Source organism: Mauremys mutica, chromosome 6 (genome assembly GCF_020497125.1).
Source record: "Mauremys mutica isolate MM-2020 ecotype Southern chromosome 6, ASM2049712v1, whole genome shotgun sequence".
Taxonomy (NCBI): Eukaryota; Metazoa; Chordata; order Testudines; family Geoemydidae; genus Mauremys; species Mauremys mutica.
The window spans coordinates 12,913,885-12,933,570 of NC_059077.1; the positions used below are offsets into that span (position 1 = coordinate 12,913,885).

At 46.9% G+C, this 19,686-nt stretch overlaps 1 protein-coding gene across 6 annotated transcripts in view; it reads right to left on the reverse strand.

Annotated features, from left to right (window-relative positions):
* PIAS2 (protein inhibitor of activated STAT 2) overlaps positions 1–19,686 on the reverse strand; it is a 55,165-nt gene that overhangs the window by 4,257 nt on the left and 31,222 nt on the right. For 4 of the 6 annotated variants that reach the window (XM_045020868.1, XM_045020865.1, XM_045020866.1 and 1 more), the window contains 10 exons: positions 18,053–18,137; positions 16,585–16,635; positions 16,368–16,458; positions 13,359–13,493; positions 11,269–11,374; positions 10,488–10,561; positions 9,145–9,305; positions 7,940–8,073; positions 7,067–7,238; positions 2,011–2,150 (listed from right to left, as the gene is read on the reverse strand). In XM_045020868.1, coding sequence (XP_044876803.1) covers positions 2,011–2,150; positions 7,067–7,238; positions 7,940–8,073; positions 9,145–9,305; positions 10,488–10,561; positions 11,269–11,374; positions 13,359–13,493; positions 16,368–16,458; positions 16,585–16,635; positions 18,053–18,137 — 1,149 coding nt within the window. Of the gene's footprint in view, positions 1–1,440; positions 1,499–2,010; positions 2,151–7,066; positions 7,239–7,939; positions 8,074–9,144; positions 9,306–10,487; positions 10,562–11,268; positions 11,375–13,358; positions 13,494–16,367; positions 16,459–16,584; positions 16,636–18,052; positions 18,138–19,686 lie in introns of all 6 variants that reach the window. The other 2 variants (XR_006580372.1, XR_006580373.1) reach the window with 1 other exon arrangement.

Genomic DNA, 19,686 nt, shown 5'->3' on the forward strand with positions numbered 1-19,686 from the left:
AAGGCTAGGACTATAACAATGTTTAAAAGGGAACTGGATAAATTCATGGTGGCTAAGTCCATAAATGGCTATTAGCCTGGATGGGGAAGAATGGTGTCCCTAGCCTCTGTTCGTCAGAGGATGGAGATCACTTGATCACTGCCTGTTAGGTTCACTCCCTCTGGGGCACCTGGCATTGGCCACTGTCAGTAGACAGATACTGGGCTAGATGGACCTTTGGTCTGACCCGGTATGGCCGTTCTTATGTAGTGTTAGCTATAGAGTACTTGGTGAAGGACACATGGTAATACCTGTCTGAAATTATCAGGAGCCAGGAAAAATAAAGTTGTCTAGTTACAAGTGTTTTTTTTCCCCTACATGAAGGTAGAGTGATGAGGGTGTATTCACTGGATACACTGGGGTGATTTTAACATGGTTGCATAGATGAGGAGGTAGCTAACTGGAGATACTGCAAGTGTATGCAAAGCACAAGATTCACTGTGTGATCGTAACTTTTAATCAACTGGACATAAAGTGTGTCATTTTAGTAAGCATGCTGTAGCGAAGTAAGGTCACAATGTGACCAAGTCCACCACCAATCAGCAGGCCTCTCCTCCATCCAAAGGCAGCCAACAAAGGAAACACTTCTAACATCATCCCCATTGTGCTGAAGCAGTCTGCAAACATTAGGAATGGAGAAGCAGTTCAAACTACAAGCTTCAAGGAGCAGTGACTGAATTTCTTCCATCTTATATACCTTCAGTGCTTAAGCATTTAGGGCAGAACTTTCAAAAACAGAAGCCTACCAATGCTAGAGACACTTTAGTCTTGTATTTTTGAAAATCCTGGCCTTGCCTTCTCCATATTGACAGAAAGACAAAAGAATAGAGAATGGAATGGGCTACTGTAGAACTCACCTCCTACTCCCTCCCTTGCCTGCCAGCCCTGGCCTCCAACCGGACCTAGGCAATGGTGTTCCCTCACCAGCAGGCTGTCTGTCCCCCCACCCTCTGAGAAAATGGATGGGAGATTTGATTCAGGAGATTTCTCTACCGAGCCCATAAGGGATCCACAATTCTCATTGTGAAATTCTAGAACTTTAATTCTCTCCTTAAGGTTAAAATGAACTAAAGGTGAACTGAAGGCTTTCCTGAGTATTCTACAGAAAGACCCTGGGTTTTCTTAAGGGAGGCATGTTGGGAGGGAGGGAGCAATAAAAGAACCAGAGAGCGCAGTGAAACACAGAGGAGGTGATCACAATGCCATCATCCAGGTGGGGGCTGGAACAGGAAAAAAAAGCCACAAGTGTAGCAGGGAGGACATGGACAGGTCAGGGAAAGAGGTGGGTGTTGGCTGAAACCATGAGGCTCTGTGTACTAGTGTAGGTAGAAAGAATCCCAAGAATCCTCACAAACAGCATTCTTGTAAAGAGCTAGGATAGAAAATACCACCATTTCCCACCTTCTGATTGCTATTAGCAGCAGTGTTGAAGAATGCACCATGGGCATTTAGGGTATGTCTAGATAAAAAAGGCAACAGAAGTCAGAGCTTACACATTGTAGCTCACCTTAATCTTTTTCCTAGGCTAGACAGAGTAACATTAGGGACAACCTCAACCAGCTAGATCGAGGTAAAAGGTTTCTCTCCTTGTCTAGAAGCAAGGTAAGGTTGAGGTGAGCAGTCACAACTTTAGATGCTTACTCTCCCTGTCATGTGGTTTTGAAGCACATCAGCCAGGTGATCACACTAATGAAACCTAATCCATCATAGTGAGACTTCTTCTCTAGCTGATTTACCAACACACAAACTCGAGTTTGTGCTCATTAGAGCAATGTTTTTGACGTCACCATTTAGGAAGCTATATGACTGGAATCTGAGCATGGAAAGACACCTTAGTGACCTGCTTGCACTGTTCTTGTTTAGATGTAGCATCAGTGCAGTGCTCAGTAGAATCTGGCTCAGTAAGGCAGTATCTCATTAGTTATTAATGAGAGTGTTGGAATATGTTAAAAAAAATTCACCACCACCTACCTGGCAAGTCTGACGACATACTGGATATTTGGGAGTGGTGGAATGGTACTGAGTAGTCTGTTAATGAAGGAGGAATAGCAGCAGGATCAACCGTTGTCACACTGGGCACTCTTACGGTAGATGGCTGATACATGAGAACCCTGTTTTAAACAACATGGGAAATTACAAACAATCTGGCTGTTAGTTAAGAGGAGAGAAATTCTGCACCACGGTGCATTCTCATTCACAAGGTCACTATGTTACAACACAACTATAGTGTGGCTACTCACTACACAGTACTCCACTCTAATTTCCTCTTTCATAACAGTCTTCATTATAACATGAACGTATCTTGGCTCTCAACAGCAGCTGTGACAAGAGCAAGTTGGCATTAAAACAAAGTACAGTGCTGCAGTCATTTATAACACTATCATTCCAGGAATATAAATGGCTATTTGTAAGTGAATTAAGTACTCTGGGGAAGTGAGGAACTGAGAAAAGACGGTTACTCACCGTAGTAACTGTTGTTCTTCGAGATGTGTTGCTCCTATCCATTCCATTTAGGTGTGCGCGCCGCGCGTGCACGGCTCTCCGGAACATTTTTAGCCTAGCAACTCCGGCGGGCCGGCTGGGCGCCCCCTGGAGTGGCGCCGCTATAGCGCTGGATATATACCCCAGCCGGCCCGTCCGCTCCTCAGTTCCTTCTTCCCGCCCGTGACGGCCAGTAGGAACAGTGGAGTGCTCTCTTACCTCCACAGCCCTAGCGTTCTCCATAGCTTTAGTGTACATAGTTGTTAGTAGTTAGTTAAGTTAGTAGTTGTAGTTGTAAATATAGTTGTATAGTGTAGTATAGTAGGGAATTAGAGGGGTTAGCCCTCTTCTTCCGCTCCCGGTGCGGGCTTATGCCCGGGGCACCGGGATTCAAGCCCTGCGCGGCTTGCCAGCAGCACATGCCGGTGAGTGACCCGCACGACTCCTGCCTCCGCTGCCTCGGGGAGTCGCACAGGACTGACAAGTGCCCGATCTGCGTGGCCTTCAAACCCCGAACGAGGAAGGAGTGGGACTCTCGCCTCAAACAGCTGCTGATGGAGGCTTCGCTCCAGCCTCCGGCGCCAACTCCACCGGCGCCGAAGCCTTCCTCGGCTAGCAGCGCACCGGCAGCACCGAGCCGCTCCGGTGCTGAGGACCCTCGACACCCGGCACCGAAGTCCCGGCACCGCTCCCTCTCCCCCGGAAGGAAGCATAAGGCACCGAAGACGGCCTCTGCAAAGCAGCCGCAGAGACCGTTAGCCCAGCCGCCTCCGACAAAAACGGTTCAGGCTGAGGCAGTGCACCGGCAGTGCACGTCGACTCCGGCGCCGCAAGGGCCGTCGAGTCCGGCACCCCCCAGCTCCCCGGTACCCACCGAGGAGGAGCTGCGGGTCCCGTCCACGCCTGAGGCGTTCGCGACGGCGAGGGAGCTGATTGAGGTTGCGGAAGCTCTGAGCCTCCGGCCCCGCCGGTGCGGGCGCTTAAGTCAATGGGCAAGCCGCTGATGATGCGGCCTCCTTCCCCGGACGAGCGAGACGGTCGGCGCTCCAGGATTCGGTCTCGATCCCAGTCCCACTCTCGGAGACGGTCGCCGCCGCGCCGGTCCCGTTCCGGAAGACAGTCAACATCGCGACGCCGCTCCCCGTCTCGGCACCGGTCGCAGTCCCGGCCCCGCTCTCAATCGCGGTACCGGTCGCACTCCCGGCAATGGTCCCAGTCCCGGTCACCGAGTCACCGGCACCGCAGGAGGTCCAGTTCCAAGGATCGCTTTCGGCACCGAGACTCCCGGAGCCACTCCCGGCGCCGCCGGTCGAGCTCCCGGTACCACGCCATGCGCAGGTCCCGCTCCCCGATTAGGTCACGCGATGACCGGCACCAACCTTCGGCACTGGCAAGACACTTGACGCCGGCATCGGTCGCCCGCTCGGGGATCGCCACAGCTCCTCCCTGGCCTTCTCGTGAGCCCTCCATCGCTTCCCCTGAGGGCAGTGCAGTGGACTTCAGGGCAGAGTCTCATGGACGGGACCATGGACCCCAACAGTGGGGATTTTGGGTTCCCTGGGCCCAACACGAACAAGGGCCTCCCCTTCCACCGAGGCCGGCGGGTACGGAGCATTCGGTGCCGGAGGCCACAGTCAGCAGGCCCCCCCCCCGTCTCCAACGGGAAAGACCACCTTGCCTCAAGGCCCGGCGTTGGGGCAGGAGGCAGTGGCGGCTGATCGCCCAACGGCAGAGCAGACATCGGACGAGGTACTGCCAGGACACTCCTCGTCCTCCTCACCTGACGAGGCGGTGGCGGGGGCATCACCATCCGAACCCCCGCCCATTGACCTGAAAGCACACCAGGACCTTCTCCGACGTGTAGCAAAGGCCATTAACCTGCCCATTGAGGAGGTCCAAGAGGTCGATGACCCAGTCACCGATGTCGTGGGAGCGGAGGCCCCCGTGAGAGTAGCACTGCCATTTATCCGCACGATTCAGCGGAATAATGCTACCATCTGGCAGTCGCCCTCCTCAGTCCCCCCCACGGCGCGAGGGGTGGAGAGGAAATATTCCGTCCCGCCCAAAGGGTACGAATATCTCTACGTGCACCCAACCCCGGACTCTCTCGTGGTCCAATCGGCTAAAAATGTTCCGGAGAGCCGTGCACGCACGGCGCGCACACCTAAATGGAATGCATAGGAGCAATCACTCGAAGAACTAGTTGGAGCCAGGAACAGGACACGCTGGCACTTGTTTAAGCTTCCCCACATATCGCTACGCCCATGCTTCTCAATGCTGACTTCTAGTGCCAAATAAAGTTGGTCCAGCATTTATCAGTCCTCTCTTACCAATGTATGGCATGAAAATACCAAACTCATCTTCATTCACAACTTAAAGCAAGAGTTAAATTCAGCTCTCCAGAGGTGCAAGACAGTACAGTAACCCACTGGGCCAACTATCCCTTCACATATTTGAATAAGATCTTTTTGTAACCCTAAGTCAGTGATAGAAACTCACACAGGAAACATGAGGAAAGGACAGGAGCTACTATGCTGTGACTCTCAGATATTGTAGGAAATTTGATTGTGACCAGTCAGTGATGCCAGAAGGTTGACCCTCTGGAGTGGGTTGGCAGAGCAATGGTCAGCTCTAATAATGGTCAGCCTAACAAATACACTAACTCCTCACTTAAAGTCATCCCGGTTTGTTTAAAGTTGTGCAATGCTCCCTTATAACGTTGCTTGGCAGCTGCCTGCTTTGTCCTCTGCTTGCAGGAAGAGCCGGGACTGGCAGCCCCCCCACCCCCCCCAATCAGCTCCCCGCTCCTCTAAGTTCCCTGTGCAGCAGCCACCCAGCAGGCTACCAATTGCCAGCAGTTCAGCTGTCCCTCCCCCAACTGCCATGTACTGCTCCTGCCCTCTGCCTTAGAGCTGCTCCCAGGAGCCTTCTGCTTGCTGTGCGAGGGGGGGGGGCTGTCAGGGTGTATCCCTCCCCCCACGCTTCTGCCCCCCTGCTTACCCCTTCCCCATATAGAGCAGGGTGGGGACATGACAGGACAAAGGGAGCTTGCTGGCCGCAGCTGCTGTCTCAACTTCCGGCAATACACTTAGCCTGGTGTCTGCGTACTTAAAGGGGCAATGGGCATTTCTCTCTCACACAGAGTGTGTCTCTGTCTGCCATGCTGTCTCCCCTCCCTCCATTCATGCTGCCTTGTAAAGTGTGAGGCTACATTAACAATGTGTTAACCCTTGAGGGCTCAGCCAAACACTAGTTCTCATTTACCAGTAAAGCATTCCCTGGGAAATATCCCACCCTCTTCCATTCTCTAATTTCATCACCTCAACCAAGCTTCGCAATCATCATTGCTGTGTACAGTATAAAATTGTTTGTTTAAAACTTATACTGTGCGTATATGTATATATAATAGTTTTTGGTCTGGTGAAAAAAATTTCCCTGGAACCTAACCCTCCCTCCCTCCCATTTACATTAATTCTTATGGGGAAATTGGATTCACTTAACATTGTTTCGTTTAAAGTCGAGATTTTTCAGTAACATAACTACAACCTTAAGCGAGGACTTACTGTAATCCCCTTCTTTAGATAAGTATCTAAAGGTCTCTCAGGCCCCCAAAGTACTCCAACTGAAATGCCCTGATGGGAAGATGTAGTTACGGACTGTTGCTGAGCGATATAAAATATGGGAGGGACCCAGAAGAGAAAAATGTTGGTAACGTAAGTAATTTCACTGGAAGTTGGGAATCCTGTATCTAGCTAGGAAAAACGGGGATGATGAGAGAAGAGAACTTTTAGGAAGTGGCACTTCTGACAGGGCCTATCAAAAGCCACTGAACAAAATCCATCCCCCTTGTAACTCTACTAAAGCAACAGAATTGTATTAGGAATGAATGTGGCCGCCTTGTTTTTAGCAAGATGGCTTTTTGCCATCTCTGCCAATCTTCTGGGGTTGGGTTTTGTGGTTTTTTGGGGGGGGTCGTTAACTCCCATTGCTGCTTCTTCTATTCCACTTAATTCTCCTCTCTCAGAGTGTTTTCTGTCTCTTCTGGCTGATGATCAGGTTTAAGAAATTCAGCTGCATGCAGACTTTGGAAGGAAAAATCTAGGAGTTGATTCAACACAGTGTAGTGTTTCCCTTTCAAGGCTGACATGCTGGACTTCAGCATATCAATGAAACAGCACTATAGGATTTCAGGATGCAGGCACTTTACTATTGGTGGTATTTTCAACCCTTAAATGAAAGCTAGTTTAGCAGGAATGCATCAGTATTTTGCACTGGGGATCCCCTCTGCCACAGCTATCACACCAAGGAAGTACATTCCTGCATACACAGCAAGTGAGAGCAAATCTCTGTGTGATGTAAAACTATATAAAATAATCACCTGTATGTAGATACCATATATTAATACAGGTTACTTCTTGCAGAAAGCTAACAGAAGTTCTGATGTGGAAATTTGGAACTGCATCCAGAAGAGAGATTTACAAGTCCAGCCACATGTTAGCTTATCTGAGACCTTACAGAACAACAACTAACTTTAAAATTAACAAACCCTTTGGTTGGGCTTCCTTGTGTTTCAGACATAAATATGCATTTCCTTTTGGCAGGAGGATCTTCCTCTTCATCGGAAGAGCTTTCTCTTGTCAAGTCGATAACATCTACTTTCTTCTTGTTTACCTCACTGGCCACTGTCACAGAACATGGTTTGCTGACAACACTGGAACCTAAAGGAGAAGCATGATTGTTTAAGTGATGTTAACATCAGCAGTTTCCATTTGTGGTATGAATAGCTTCTCAAATTCTACTGTACTTAACTGAAACATGGGCTTTCTGGCCTCTATATAGGAAATCAGAATTCAGAAGCAGCCTTGGGATTACTACTCCCTGCACCAAAGACTGGGAGCCACAAAGGCCTTATCTACACTACTGCTTAATTGGACGTAAGTTACGTCACTTAGGGGTGTGAAAAGATCCTGAGCGAGGTAACTTGCACCAACTTCATGCGATGTCTACACCATGCTATATCACTGGGAGAGCGCTCTCTAGTCAATTTATAGTGTCTTCACCAGACCCGCTAAATTGACGCCACTGAAATCAATCACAGTGGTGCCAATTTAGCGCCATAGTAAAGACCAGCCCAAAAAGACCTAGATCATCCAGTACATCTCGGTGTTACCAGATGGGAACAAATGGCTTCTTGTGCCTCTCCCAGTGATAATGAACAGTCCCAAAAGAATCAACATGAAATATTATATATTTTAAAGAGAGAAAGGGATGTTTTTAAAATCTAAATGGGTGAAGGGATAGGATACTAAGCCCCCAAACTCACTGCTGGTAGCTAAAAGGGTTATCCTAGTTACATCCGAGAGTATACAATGTTTAGATATTTTTATCCATTTGATATTCAGTACACATATATACATACTTTCTATTTTGGTACACTGAGGACTGGACACTTTCAGAGCTTCCTTCTTAGGCCTCATAGGACACCAAGAACCATCCTCTTGGAATTTAATCTCATCCACATCTGAACATTCATTAAGGATTTCCATAAAGAGCCTGGAAAATAAAGTTGAGTTGCTTTGGTTTTGTCCTGAGCTAAATCAGAAGTGATGAAGTTAAAAGCCAGCTATGATGGAGTGTGAATTGCATCAAGGAAGCTACAGAGAAAAAAAACAAAAAAGTTTCATCTACCCGGGGTATAAACAACAACATTACTCTACAATCACACTGCTGCAACTGTCCTTCTCTATGGATTTCAAGTCTGTTCAGAATACAACATCCATCACCCACTCCACCTGGGGAGCATTACTGGTATTTATGAACCTTTTCAGGGGAGTAATAGGGATTAAAGATAAAATTATAGCCTTGGAATAAATGCTTGACACAGATTTAAGCAGTTACAGAATATTTTATGGTCCAATTCCATAAAAAGACTTCAGAAGTACAGCCTGCCTATGTAAACACCTAGTGCAGAGGTCAGCAACCTCTGGCACGCGGCTCGCCAGGGTAAGCACCCTGGCGGGCCGGGCCGGTTTGTTTACCTGCCATGTTGACAGGTTCGGCCGATCGCGGCTCCCACTGGCTGCTGTTTGCCGTCCCAGGCCAATGGGGGCGGCGGGAAGCCACGGCCAGCACATCCCAGCGGGGGAAGCCACTTCCCGTCACCCCCATTGGCCTGGGACGGCAAATGGCGGCCAGTGGGAGCCGCGATCGGCCGAACGTGCCAACGAACCAGCCCGGCAGGGTGCTTACCCTGGCGAGCCGCATGCCAGAGGTTGCCGACCCCTGACCTAGTGACATGGTGATTTCTCCATCACTTGAAGTCTCAGTCAAGACTGATGTGTTTCTAAGAGATCTGCTATAGCTCAAACAGAAGTTATAGGCAGGAATTACTGGAGGGAGCTCTATGGTCTAGTGTTATGTAGGAGGTCATCTTAGATGATCATAAATGGTCCCTTCTGGCCTTGACATCTCTGAATATTCAAGGAAATAAAGTAACATTGAAATAAGAGCCAGAAACTGCAAATCTCAATGTTGAAACCATAGCACAGGTTTGTACTTGCTGTATTCAGATTCTAAGATACAGAACTACTGTAAAAAAGGTAAATGACAAACTCAATCTCTTACCCATCTAATATTAGACTCTCATAAGCTGCCTTTTTGTCACAGACAGGACAAATCCAGGTTGGCTTCTTTTCATTCATTTGTAGATAAAGAGCAGCATCAAAACATTGCAGATGTGTGCAGGTAACAGCACGGCATGGGATTGTCAGTCTCATTTTTCCCAGCTGCAGGAGATGCAATAGAAACAAATATCAGCATGACAGACAAGAGGGAACCGAAATATATTTTCAGAGAGAACAATGAAATAAACCAGTCACAGGATAAGAATGGTTTCTTGCTGGTAAATAAATGCCCAATCCCAAGGTCCTGGTAGGCCCATAAATCCTATCAAAATCAACAGGAGTTGTACGTGCAGAAAGAATACAGGACTGTGTCATTCACAGAGACATTGGTTTTGTCTCTAAATGTCAAGGCCCAGCAGAGGCATTTTTAATAGCAGATTGTGCTGGCGCTATGTCAGTGTTCTATTGCTATGATTTTGTTATAGTAAAATGATTGAAGCATTCATAGTATTTTGTAACTTTTATCCCAGGATCTCAAAGTGCTTTATGAACACTGATTAGTGAAGTCTGACTTATAAAGTGGGTATAATACTAATTCAGATGGGTAAACTGAAGAACAAAGCAGATCACTCAGCTGGTCACAGTCACACAAACAAATCTGTGACTGAGCTGGGAATAAAACTTAAGAGTTTTGACTCCTAGGCATCTTGTTCTTGTTAAAAGATTACACTACTACAGACTTGCAGCATTATTTCCAGCATGATTTCAATCTAAACAGGCTCAAAGAGAATCCCAAAGTTATTTGTAGGTCTTATGCTTCAGTTTGTAGGTCTTATGACATTCAGTGTCAAAGTGATCAAGAGTTGGCTTATTCTTATAAAAAGGTGGTAGTTTGGTATAGTAGATAGGACATTTGAATCAGAGGATCTAAACTCTGCTCCCTGCTCTGCCATTTATCTGCTGAGAAACTCTGGGCAAGTCATGTCAATTTTTAATGCCTCAGTTTCACCCTCTTAAAAAAAAAGGGGGGGGGGGAGGGGAAGAGAACAGCAATACTTCCTCTGCTGTTTAAAGGTCTGAGAGGCACACATGATCAAGTATGTTGCACTGGATGCTCTCACTGCACTTTTATACTTTAACTTGTTGACTACTGTTTGTATTTAAAAAAAATACCACTTACTATATTATAGAAATGCCTCTAACAGTAAAAGCTATTTTACAAAGTTCTAAGTTGTGGATCCTTTTTATAATAATCCAACTTTGAATTTAAGATGAACAAAAATAAAGGATGATTCCACCCCCCCTCAAATTTAATTGCATATTCTACTTCACAACCTTACTTACAGGACACATCAGAGATACCCGCAAACTGGTTGTGGCAATTTCGCTATCAGGATCAGCGGTCAGCTTTTCTTTAACTAGTACAATGAAAAACAATTTAAATTACATTACATAACCATTATTAAAAATGCCATTCTTGCCACTCAGGTGTTTGAGTAGATACTCATTAATATACTGCTTAATTTTCATGTAAAGTCATCTAAATTGAGACGCTGGGAAATTTGCTTACAGCAAGTATCAAATTTGCATTGATTTCCTAGTTTTAGGCCCAATCCTGCAAACACTGGCAGGCAGAGTACTTACTGCCATCAAGAGTAATCCCACTGATGCCCCACAGCAGTTAGCACTAGGCAAAGTGGTGTTTGCAGGAGTGGGCCCTAACCTACATATAGGCAGAATCAAATACAACCTTCCAAGGGGGCCTCCAAAAAAAAAGTCTTTACACTTCACAGAAAAGGTGAACGGCACCTCATATATGTGGAGAGATTAATGGATATTGATGTCAACACAAGTGCTGCATTTTACAGCCCACCACTGCAGAGGTGCTCTTAGCAATATCAGGAGAGAGAGTCCAGACACTGAGTAGGTGTTCCCCTCATGGTCTGGAATGAGCAAAAGCAGTGCAAGCTCTCTCTCTACTGGGGATAGAAGACTTCTGTAAATCTGCATGCTGTAAATCTGGTACCTGTCACTAAATCTGGATAGATTAGATTAGACAGATAAATAAATAAAAATCAATCAATCACAGGCAGGCAACAAAAGTAGAAAAATTCAACCAACTTACTTAGTGCTCTGGAATGGTCTGGGTTTCTGATACCTTTCATTTTTAACCTCTGCAAAAGCATGGCTGAAGTAAGCTGCCGAACGAGATATACAGACATGGAGTAATTCTACAAAGGAAGAAAAATATGATTAAGGATGTAAAAGTTTCCCTGCCTTTTATTTGAAAAAAACAAACAAAAAACAACTGCATGAAATAAAACGGGTAACAGACATACCTCACAATACAGTAAGATTATAAAATATGCTAGCAGAATTAAATGTAAATCAATTATCTGTTAGTTCAATAAAACAAATGGTCACACCTTTTTGAAATTTTAATAGATTAATGATGGTGCAGAAATGGAATTTCTTAAGTAAAGCTATTTATTAGTTTGCTGACCAAATTCTGACGCTATTGCAATTAGTGGGATAAATTCACAATTGGTTCAAGACTGTGCACTTCTTCATAAAGTTCCATCCTCTTACACCAACAGAGAACTTGGCCAGATGTCAAGTCATGTGTTTGTCAGTTTTATGGTAGGTATCTCAAAAGGTGACCCAAAACAGAATATAAAACTGTTTATACAAAAGCACATGCCTGCCCACATAATCATTATTAGTGCACATTTCAGACTAATACTAACACTATTACTTTCTCCCACGTCTCTTTAGCAGGCTCCCAAGTGAACAACTGCAGGAGAGTAATATTACATCTAGACATCTCCAATACCAGTAGTAGAATGGATCAGAGCTCAAGACAGGAGTTTGCTTCTGGGAAAAAGTAATAATGTAGAGATAGATTAATTTCTTCTATCCTCCCTCCAGTGTGCAATAGTTCTCTATAATACAGTTATTACTATCTTGTATGGTCTAAGTTGGATTACAAGACCTGGACACCAGTACTTCACTTGAAAGACTATTCCTCAGTACTACAGATCTCATCATCAGAAATTTCCCCCCCGATTTACCCTAAGTTTTCCCCTTCTTACCTGCAACCCTGTACTCCCAGTTATACTTCCTTTTACTATGTCAAACAACACCTCCACCTGTTCTTGTTATTTACACTGTCAATATTAGAAGGCATATCCCACACATAACTGTCACTCAAATGAATGAAACATTTAACTCACTCTTCCTGCAAATTAAGCACTCTTGGCCTCATAACTTTAGATGCTCTCCTCTGAACGCCTTCCAATTTGTTACCATCTTTTTGGTCAAACTCAGAACATAGCACACTATTTCAGGTGTGGTCACACCCATTACCTTTCTGTGATATTACACCACCTTTTGCTACATATATGAAGGTATTGGTCTATTTACTACTGTATCATATGGCAAAAATCAAGTCTAGTCTGGTGTACACTTGTACCATTACTACTTTTGAGGTTTCTCCATTATTGATCTGTTTTGGTCTATTTTTCCTTGGTTATATTTTCTAAATCAGATCTGAGTTTGCAATTTTTGGTCCTCACTGGTGTTTACCACTGCTCCCTAATTCATACCATCTGCGAGTTTCATTAATTCACTTATCACTTCTTTCAGATCACTGATGAAGATTAAGACACTACAGTACCCCGACTAGACACTTCCCCTCACAACAAAATGTGCTGCTTATAACCCTTTGTTTATAGTTCTTCATAGCCAGTTTTCTTTCCTTTTAGCTATGGTCTTATGGCTCCCATCACTGTAGTATCAGCGTGCCTCCTATTTAAACACAGAAACACTCCTAAGTATTTAAAAATAGAAATGAAAACATTTCTTCCTTTGAAGCCTGTTGGAGGAATAGTTATGTCTGAGTGCGCAAAAGTTGTCTAAATGCATGTGAGGAGACTGAGTGAAGCCAAGTGTGTGTGTGGTGGTGGTGGTGGTGGTGATTTTGAATGAGTTCTAAAGCAGTCTGTGATCATACTTATCTCTTGCAGGCACAAGTTCCACAGTATAGATCCAGCGCCTGTGAAAGTTCTGCATTCCTGAGGCTTCCACTACCAGTTAACAGATTTATCACTGGTGAATGTAGCTATTGTGGGAGGTTATGATCACTGAGGGGGATACAGAAGGAAAAGGAGTAATACTGAGTGAGGTTACTCTCGTACTACAAAGAACATAGTTTACCTTTCCAATTTCAGATGCCCAAGAAATGGAGATCTGGTTTGGCACTGCTGAGGATAATCTAACTAGAGATGTAATATTCAATGGGCGGCCGGGTCGCTTCTGCTCAATCCCATTTTTTGGTGGTGGTGCATATCCCTGCAGTAAGGAAGAAAAGAAGTGTTCCTCTACAATTTTATAGATTGTACTCTGGTCAAACTCCAACTGTGCTCTGAATTCTACCCAAGAGACACCATTACAAGGTTTTTGGAAAACAAAAGTTTTTATACCAAGTTAAAAATACTGTTGTCTGAAGTTAGTTTTTGGCACTCCTTTTGTATTTTGCTATCACAAATCGTTTACTTACCCTTCTCTCCCACCCCAATAAGCACCTTGTAATCACTAGCAAAGAGACCTTTACTTCCATCTAGTGCAGGGGTCGGCAACCTATGGCACGCGTGCCAAAGACGGCATGTGAGCCAATTTTCAATGTCACGCTGGAGCCTGCCGGGACTCTAGCATGCCACTAAAAATCCTGCCCAGCCCGACACGTTCTCCTCTGCCCTCCACTTCCCCCCCGCGGGGGCAGGGAGCAGAAGCATAGCTGTGCGCACGGGATGGGCAAATGACCCCACTCTCCTGGCACGGCAAGCCGCGGGGTCCGCGCTCCCGGGCCAGAGCACGGGGCCGAGCGCAGCAAGCTGCCCGCCCCTCCCCCGCCTTCTCCCCTCCCCTGGAGCCCTGCCACCGCGCGCAGCGCTCTGGGGGTTGGGGCTTCGCGCTCCCGAGGGCAGCATTTGGCTCCGCGGGGAGGCAGACACACTCCCTGCTCAACTGGAGGGGCGGGGCTGTGTGCTCCCACGGAGCAGCGTATCTAGCATTGTGTGGAGCCTCATGGTAAGCGGCCCAGGGCTGGGGGAATTGGATACGGGGTGGGGGCAGTTAGGGGACAGGGAGCAGGGTGGGTGGGATCCCGGGAGGGGGTGGTTAGGGGCGGGGGGGTTGGATGGGGCATGGGAGTCCTGGGGTTTGTGAGGGGGCAGGAGGTGGATAGGGGTCAGGGCAGTCAGGGGACCGGGAGCAAGGAGGGTCCTGGGGGTGGGGCAGTTAGGGTGGGAGGTCTCTGGAGGGGGTGGTCGGGACAAGGAGCTGGAGGGGGGTTGTATGAGTTGGGAGTTCTGGGGGTCCTGTCAGGAGGCAGGGGTGTGGAGAGGGGTTGGGGCAGGCAGGGAGTGTGTGTGGGGGGGTTGGATGGGTCAGAAGTTCTGGGGGTCCTGTCAGGGGGCGGGGAGTGGTTGGATGGGGCATGGGAGTCCCGGGGGTCTGGCTGGGGACAGGGGTGTGGATAAGGGTCAGGGCAGTCAGGGGACAGGTAGGAGGTAGAGTCCAGTCTGGGGACAAGGAACAGAGCGGCTTAGATAGGGGGTGGGGTCCTGGGGGGCAGGAGTCCCAGGAGGGGGTAGTCAGGGGACAAGGAGCAGCAGGATTGAGAGTTTTTAGGGGGGCAGTCACCCAGCACTCTCCCCTGAGCCCTGACACCCGACCCCCCCCCCCCACACACCACGCCCTCTGCCCTGAGCCTCACACACACCCCAGCCCCCTGCCCTGAGCCCTGTACCTCCCTCATACATACCCAGCCCTCTGCTTGACTCCTTCATCATCCCCCACCCCCCCCACACACACACCCGTAGCCCTGACTCTGGCACCCCCACCCATACCTAGCCCCCCCTCTGCCCTGACACCTACACCCCCCTACATACCCAGCCCCCAGCCCTGACTCCAGCCCTCTGGGTCCTGGCCGCCAGCCCCGCACAGCCCGCTGCTGGTCTGGGGTTCTGGCTGACGGACCCTTGCCAGCTGGGGTCCCGGCCGCAGGCCCTGCTCAGCCCGCTGCCGGCCTAGGTGAACAGAACCCCAGACCAGCAGCGGGCTGAGCGGGCCAGCAGCGTAAGATCAACATTTTAATTTCATTTTAAATGAAGCTTCTTAAACATTTTGAAAACCCTGTTTACTTTACAATACAACACTAGTTTAGTTATATAATATATAGACTTATAGAGAGAGACCTTCTAAAAAACGTTAAAATGTATTACCGGCACACGAAACCTTAAATTAGAGTGAATAAATGAAGACTCGGCACACCGCTTCTGAAAGGTTGCCAACCCCTGGTCTAGTGACTGGGTACGCATCAAGTTACATGCTCTGTCCTGAAACTTATCAATATAGAAAAGTTTTGTACAGCTTTACAGAGCTGTACAAAGATTATCTGTAAATGGGTAACGTTCTCCTCCCTTTTCATCTACCCTCAAGCTTCAGAGTTTTAGTGCATACAAGTCACAACCTTGCCCAAATGTTAACTGTTATGAAAACACCTGCCCGTAGAAACAAGTCTCACATTATTAGCCTTCTCTGTGCTAGGGAGATCTTGCAAAACAAGTTTCCTACAGTTGTTAACATTGTTTGGCTCTCCCGCTATTGGCAATGTTTGAAGCCCTAGAATTTGTCTGTCCTTCATCCTCACCGTGAATATTGCTATATCCCCACAGCTATAAAGAGCTCAAATTTTGGAGTGAGATATCTTAAGAAATTTCCTCACAACTCAAGGAATTCAAGCCACCTATTGAGCATTAAAAAAAAAAGCGCACACTCATTAAAAACAGGCTACATACAACCAAACCGATAAGATTTTGCAGATGCTATGTAGAGAGGCTTCCTTCACAGCCACAGTCAAAATTTTTAAGAAGAATCTTTATGCTGCAAATTTATCTTTGTCACAAATGGACCAAAATAATTAATATCTACATAGTACCTTTAATGTGTAAAATGCTAAATATTAGCATTGGAGTCTTAGTGATCATCAGTGTCTGCAAATGCCCAATGTACAGATCAGTAGCTGCACAGGCAAATTAGGCATACATTTGTGAGCAATATTTTTTTTAAAAGCGTCAGACCCTTTTTCTCCCCCACTTTAGACTTTAAGCAAACTAATCTATCAGCAAAAGCTACATATTGAATAGAATTTCAATAACTTACCGGCAATGGAAATAACTTCCCATTTACTTTAATGCACAAACTATTGGGATAGTTATCTTCTTGAGAGCAGCTAGTCTCTGCTAGGCATAACCTATTTCCAAAAGAGAAATTTCATTTTTAAGTGACGTTACACTCAGAAAACTATTTACATATGTTAAAATATACTTGAATTAAAATAATGAAGTACAAACTTAATGGAAGAAAAACCTTAAATCACCTTAGCTGAACTTGGACTGTGTAATCCCTCCTGCCCCCTGGCAAGAAGTCCCTGTTGGGGGAAAAGAAAAAAAAAGAAAGTCCATTGAGGGGGGAGTGGCAGGGGTTGGAGGGGAAACAAAATCTCACACTCCAATTTATCACATAGAAAAAAAGGACAGACCTGCTTCAACAGCTCTAGTTACTTTCAAGACTCTTACATTTCTCATTACTACACTACCCATGTAGTACAAGAACAAAGCACTTGTAACCAAAACAATCTATTTGTATTAATTAAAAGGATAAACTAGGTCTGTGCCTTCCCTCCAGCCAGGTCTTAGGACGCCAAGGAGGTTGTGGAGAGAAAACCACAAAAACCTGACACCACCCGAGGGGGGAAACCAGCCCAAAGGAGGTCCTCCCTACTGCATTGCACTGACAAACAAGGATAGAGGGTAGAATCAGCCTCCCACCCCAGTAACTAGTGATGTAAATATCGTTTAAAAGGATAACCGATTTGGGCCTCACATGCAGGCCTCTCTCCATTCCAGGCAGGACCTTTGTTCTGAGGATGGCTCATCTCCCCTCCCCCGCTTACCCCTGACAGATGGGAAGGGTAGCTGTGCTCATACCAGGGGTGACACAACAAGCCTAGCCAGGAGAGCTTAGGGTAGTTGAGGGGGCCCAGCACCTCCCTCGCATCCTCAGTACCCAGGAAAAGGGAGAGGGGCCCCAGGTACCTAGTTTGTCCCAATGTTGCCTCCGCATCCACTCCATGCCACCCCAGCAGCAGCTTCCCTTACCAGTGTGCTGACCGCCTCCGCAGCCGAACCCCTTCCAGTAGCACAGGGAGAAGCCAAGGATGACTTTACCCCCCCCCCTCGCTCCACGATGGGGCCCGCAGCCCCTGCCAACCCCCCTGGACAAACACATACACCCTGCTTGGCTGGCCGTGCCCATCCCTCTCTGCAAAGCCCTTGGGGTGAAAACCCTGCTGGGATAGAGTGTTAATATCGACCCGGCCCCTTTAAGATGGGGATGATGCCCACCCTTTCCTGGTTGCCATAATCCCCTCTTGCCAGAACATGGTCAAGACCCACGCACACGGGGTTAATGGTTAGACTAATACTTACCGGTTAACCGTTTAATATTTTACATCCCTACCAGCAACCAGGGAACATGGGGAAGAAAACAGTCTGCCACTCTTGCAGCAGCCATGAAGGCTATTTGATTTCAATTAATCAGGTCTCATTTTCTTATCTAACACCCTGATGATTCAGGATTGTCCCCCAACATAACCATTTAGTGTTTGTACAAACACTAGTTTTAGGTGTACTGAATAATAGGCTACCACCCACCACTTTACTTGAAAGACTGTTCCACAGGCGAAGAGAAATGTGAAGGAAGATTTTTCTGAAACTCCCCTGCAACTTTGCAAAAGCAGTGATTTAACACATGCTCACAAATAAATGCCAGGCACTCCCTCTTACCTGGAAATGCAGATTTCTCTGACTTGCTGAGGTGTTAAAGCAAAGATAAAAAACTTCTCTTGGAACCTCTGAATACTGCTCTGTACTGAGAGAAGACATGCAAAGCAGCTTTAAAACAGAATGGTCCACTAACAAAAGTCCAAATGATTGCAAGGGTGGTGAGTTAATAGAAGAGTCCACAACTCTGCTTTCTTGGACAAAACAAAGGTCACATAATAATGGAGTTGCTGTTGACTGCATGCATTTGTCAATGAGGAATGGATATGAATCATTCAATTATAGTCAGATAGCTTAATATTAAAATTACACAATACTAAAATGACATTTTTGCCCTCTTTAGCCGCTTGGAAAACTAGGTTTATTTTATTCCTAGATTTTACAAGGGATTATACAGAGTTGAAGTGTTCCAGAATTTTCGCTGGGTGTCAGGCAAACATGCAAAGCAAACAGCAACCCTGCATTTCCTCCCACATAAAAATATAGTAAGTAGAGTTTGAGATATTACAGTAAGTAGTTATCAGACAAGCATGATGTGCACAAGTTGTTATTGGCCAGATGGAGAATAATCTTTCACTGGAAAACTGCTTTAATCCCAGGAGCAGTGAAGGAAGTTACACCTTTGGACAGTACCAGACCTCAGTGCTAACATCTATACGAAGACCTTGCCTACACTACAAAGTTTTGTCGGCAAAAGCTGTCTTTTGCCCACAACAAAGGGGAGGCATGCACACACTACAAAGCTACTTTTGTGGCAAAACACAGCTGTTTTGCCAACAAAATAAAACCACCTCAATGAGAGGCATAAAGCATTTTGTGGCAAAGTTAAAATGACAAAGCATCAGTTGTTTTGTTGACATAACTGGCTTCCACCAGTATTCCACAATGCCTGCCGTGACACCTCTGCTCACTGTTTTGAACTCTGCTGCCCTGCAGGCACGTACCCCTCCCCTTTCAAAGCTCCAGGAAGTATTTGACAGCTGAGTGTGCAGCTCCCTTTGGGGAACAAAGAGCAAATCATCAATGTGGAATGCTCCTATTCTGCTCTGCACTAGGAACACAGGGGCAGGCGCGGGGGGGGGGCGGGGGGAGGAGGAGAAGAGAACGGGGACTGGACAGGAGGACACACAACTGACATTCCTCAGCAGGGAGAGCTCACAAAGCTGCTCAGGATGCCACTCCCAGCAGCTGAGGCTGTGGGAGAATTCAGAGTGAATCACAGAACCCCAGGCAGGCAGAGCGGAAGAGACTTGGGGAAGGGACTGCTGTACTGAGCCAGGGGATGAGGTGTGGGGGGGGGGGTGTCCCCCTCCACCTGCCTCAGGATAGGTCAATCAGCCTGCTGTCTCCCCTGCCCAAGACACACCACTCTGCTCTGCTCTCCTCTCCCTCCCCCCCGCCCCCCACTTCAGCTGAAAAGCAGTTTACAATCTACCAGGATGCCTGGAACATGAGATTGAGAAATCTGTGTCATGTGACATTGTACCTGCCCCATGAGGCACTGCAAACCCTTCCAAAGCACCCTGCAGCTAGCTGCACAGTGAGATAGCTACTCCCAGTGCACCGCTCTGTTGATGCAAGAGCTGTGAATGTGGATGCACTCTGGTGACACAAGGAGCTAGTGTGGACATGCCACA